The sequence below is a fragment of the Varanus komodoensis genome, unplaced genomic scaffold (assembly GCF_004798865.1).
Source record: "Varanus komodoensis strain SLA01 unplaced genomic scaffold, ASM479886v1 scaffold51, whole genome shotgun sequence".
Lineage (NCBI taxonomy): Eukaryota > Metazoa > Chordata > Lepidosauria > Squamata > Varanidae > Varanus > Varanus komodoensis.
The window spans coordinates 4425846-4429938 of record NW_025336100.1 but is presented as its reverse complement, the minus strand read 5'-3'; the positions used below and the strand labels follow the sequence as shown (position 1 = coordinate 4429938).

Below are 4093 nucleotides of genomic sequence, written 5' to 3'. Positions count from 1 at the left end.
GGACCATTGCAAAGTGGAGCCAAGTCTGGGGACCTGAGCCCAGGGGATCTGCCAGATTTCCACGCCCAAACGAATTTCTTGCTTCTTACTTTGGAGAAGGCAACCTACTTCCATGTAGTTATATACACACAATTATGAGATATTTGTTGCTATGATGGATGGGTATTAATTTGCTTTTTAATAAATCACAAGACTACTGTCAGGAGGAGAAGGAATGCAGCTGAAAGCCCACTAGCTCCTAACTTACATTTTTCACTTCTTCCCTTTGCTCTTGGTCATAACTCTTCAACTTGATCTGTCCCACTGCCCTCTGAAAGGGAAGGTAGCTGGGTAGTTTTTCTCCTTCTGTGTTTCAATAATTAAGAATTCTGTATTATTATATGCAGACAGAAATATGTCTGTCTCTCTCACTGTAGCAAAATGCAGCTTATCCTAGTGTTGTTGTATATAAATTTGCCCCCAAGTCCTTAAGCTAAAGGCCACTCCTTTCTTGGATCTGTATGTCCCACTGAACATTTCTTTTGCTTTATTATCCAACTTTATGTCCCACAGAACATCTGTCTCAGCCTAGACTGCAAGGTTAATCAGCATGCCTATGGACCTCTTAAGGACTGTATTAGAAAAGACAACCAAATCTGTGTTTTGGTGTAAAAATAATTTAATCAGTTCTATAAGCAACTTTTTTAATAGTGTTCAACATTATTGTTCAATAAATACATAAATAAGAATGCAATTTCTCTGCAAGGAATTCCCAAGTGAGAAAACTCCAAGCTATTCTTTGGTAAATCATGCAAATAAATATTGCTTTCAATGTTACTATAACTATTTGGAAACTCTATCAGATACAGATGATTGCTACTATAATAAATATTATCTCAGGTATTGTCATGGTAATAAATATTAGGTTCAAAATATTATTCAGGAAACACATTAAACACGATGTACATTTCTGATTGGCTCTTTGTCTTTCTTTTGGTGCTTGGCACAGTTGTCTCCGTCAATCTCACAACAACCCTATGAGGTAGGTTAGGCTGTCAGGTAGTGACTAGCCCAAGGTCATTTGGTGAGTTTCAGGGTTCATCCTCTAACCAACTGTAGCACAGAGTAAGTAGCCTGAGACTAGCTCTAATTCACAGTAGTCTTGATGCAGCTGCTTCTGCTTGTCTTTGCTCCAGGGAGTAAGATCTGCTGCCAGTCTGCCTTACTGTAATCGGAGTAGAAGGGCCGCTGCAAGAACAGCTGCACTGTGATTTCTGTTGTGCTTAGCAATGTTTCTGCTTTCCAGATCGGCTTCCTTCATTTCCCTTCTTATCTTTGTGCTTCCAATGTATTTATGGCATTTCTTTTTTGCGTATGTTAAATATCTCCTTAAAAACTTTCTCTTAGAGCAGCTGCAAAAATAAGTACATTATAAGTTTTTTTAAAATATGGTTCTAAAAGTTTGTTTTAAAAAAAGAAGTCTTGACTGAAAAGGCTCAGTTTCATTCAACAAAGCAGGATAGGAAAGACTCTGAAATGTTTTTTATAGCTGCGATCCATTATTAGCTTGAGCTCTGGAGAAAAGAAAGGAAAGGAAAGGTTACATCAGTGGCCCAGGATTACTTCTGTTGAAATAAATGAGAAGGTTTTACAATTACTCAGTATCATGAAAGGGAAGCACCATTTGGAGGGAAGTCGTGAGACATGGAGTAAGTTTATGAGGATTTATGAGGATTGTCTGCCAGACATCATTCTGGTATGTCCAGTTTAGGAAAAACACTCTGTTCTTTTGCCATTTATACCATATTGACTTCCTTATGGCAACCCTTCTTCAGTGAAATGATTTGACACTAATTATATTGCTGTGATTTCCCAGAAGTATTACTAACATTTTTCTAGGGCAAAAGTGCTTGATCTGGGGAATGACTGAAGTGAGAAGGGAGGAAATACCAGGCATACTCCGCCATGAAGTTCTCTTGCACTAGTCTTATTAAAAAGATGTGAGCTTCAATCCTAGCATTCCCATTGAACTTATTTCTCGGCAAATATATATGCACCAGGCTCTTTTAAAATTGGAAGAGAATGATAACTTACTTGCTCAAGAGGGCCTTGATAATAATCTTCACCCATTTTGCTGTTGGGTCCAAGCATACTTCTCTGCCATCCTTAAGGGTTGCACTGTAAGAAAAGAAAACCAAGAGAGTTCTACAGGATGTCACTACCTCATGACATCAACTCATGTTGTAAGTCATTTTTAACAATAATAGTTATTCATATAGGTAGTTAATAATAACTCGAACCCTAACCCTTTAAAAAGTGTTGGGGAAAAGCCCAAAATGTAGACCCCACTAGCTGGTTCTGTGGGACAATCAAAGGGTCAGTTCTTCTACAGTATTTTCCAGTGGATTCTCCCCAGGTTGACATACATGAAGAATGCACAGAAGGGTTCCACCCATTTCAGTGGGCTTTCTGAAGCAGAATGTCCCAGGCCAGTTGTGCCCCAGATCAGACAAGATGCACTCAGTGATATTGAAAGGACACTTACATGATCTCAACATTTTTGCAATGGGGCCCACTTTGGGTCAACTTGACACCCTGGATGTTTTGGGGAGGTATCAATCCAGAATGAGTTCTTGTACATTGGCATCGGAGTTCACTCCCCATCCGGGCCAGTGAAACACCTAGAAAGGAAGAGAAGAATCCAATCTGAAACTGTTGCCCAAACACGTCACTTTAAAGTAGCCTCTTTATTTTGGTCTTATTCAATACCATGTCTTTAATAAGTGGTAATCACTGGCTATTCTGAAAAGTTCTCTCTTATCCAATACAGATTTATGCATTAATTAATTTTAATTAGTTTTTAGCTTGCTAAACTAACCTAGCTTGATCAATAGCATACTGGTTTTGATAAAATAAGAACAAAATAAGATCAATAAGCATTGCCTCCTCAGATAAGGCTAAAGGTTGATCTAGTCAAAGCTCTGGCTTCCATCCTTAGGTAGACATGTCAGACAGACCAGGCAAAAGTGGCATAAAGGACATGCCCATTACTGAATATATTTAGCTGCCATTTCTGAAAGCTGCTGATAGATCTATCCTACAAGGCTTTATTTAATAAGCTGTACTGAAGAATTACCAAAACAAAAACAACAAAACAAGAAACCACCCCAAGAAGGAGAGGAAATTTTCTGTGTCTCTCTGTATTTTTGAAGTGCTATTTCTATATTTTCTGCAGCTGGAAAATTTTGCATTATAATTTCCCCTTTCTGCGGTGATTGAGACCACACTCTTAAACACAGTCCTGGGCTCTTGAATGTCTCTAGGGTAGACATTCCAAGTGCTAGTTTGGAGCATGTTTGCTTACCTTCTGTCAGAGTTGCCGAGATCAGGAAAAGAGAGAGGATTGCAACAACAACCTTGGTGTTCATGGTGAGGCAAAGAATGTCTTTCTTCGCTGTGGTCTGAGAAGTCAAGATGCTTTGCTGCCTGAGAAGGTTTGTGCTGGATTGAGCTCAAGAACAAATTCTTTGCCTTAAATACTGTATTGCTACTGAAATACCATGTCACAGGAAATTCCCAGAACATGCAAGGCGCTATCACCAAATGAGTCATTAGGAAATCTGGAGGTAAGATTACACCAATAGTCCCTCCGGGTATAACATACAATTCATCACCTCCTAATTCATGCATGGTTTCTGAATATTTCGTGTTAAATACTAATGTCTTGTAAAAAAATAATCTTGGTTAGACTTTTAGGACCCTCATTACTTTCAGAAGCACAATAAATCTTTAAGATTAGCTATTTTATAACAATTGTCTCAAATTTACTAAGGTTCGTGTGAACCCTTTCTGGAAACTTGGGTCCTTAAGGCTTACTATCTTTGTTTTCCAAAACCCCTATTACAAAGACACAAATTAGTGACAGATAAACTGATTTCTCAGTTCTGCCTGGAAATATGCCCAAACATTGTTCAGCACCTTTAAAAGCAAACTAATTAGCTGGAGGTCTTGTGGATCCCATGAAAGGGAATTTTAATAAAATCCTTGTGTATGCCTTGTTTGCTATGTTAGCAGGAAATGCACTAATTTTCCAGGATTTATATAGGTCTTTGGG

At 38.5% G+C, this 4093-nt stretch overlaps 1 protein-coding gene across 1 annotated transcript; it reads right to left on the bottom strand.

Annotated features, from left to right (window-relative positions):
• Nucleotides 1-640: 640 nt before the first annotated feature.
• Nucleotides 641-3498, bottom strand: LOC123031893 (interleukin-8-like). The gene is made up of 4 exons (XM_044447362.1): nt 3344-3498; nt 2525-2660; nt 2074-2157; nt 641-1553 (listed from the first exon to the last, which is right to left on the bottom strand). The coding sequence occupies exons 1-4, from the start codon at nt 3405-3407 to the stop codon at nt 1523-1525; spliced, it is 315 nt and encodes a 104-aa protein (XP_044303297.1). The 5' UTR covers nt 3408-3498; the 3' UTR covers nt 641-1522.
• Between the last annotated feature and the right edge of the window lie 595 nt (nt 3499-4093).

Coding starts and splice junctions, on each gene's coding strand:
- LOC123031893 (XM_044447362.1), bottom strand. CDS start 3,407: ATGAACACCAAGGTTGTTGTTGCAATCCTCTCTCTTTTCCTGATCTCG. Junction 2,158..2,524: donor TGCAAAAATGTTGAGATCAT/GTAAGTGTCCTT, acceptor CTTTTCTTACAG/TGCAACCCTTAAGGATGGCA. Junction 1,554..2,073: donor ATCAAGGCCCTCTTGAGCAA/GTAAGTTATCAT, acceptor TCTTTTCTCCAG/AGCTCAAGCTAATAATGGAT.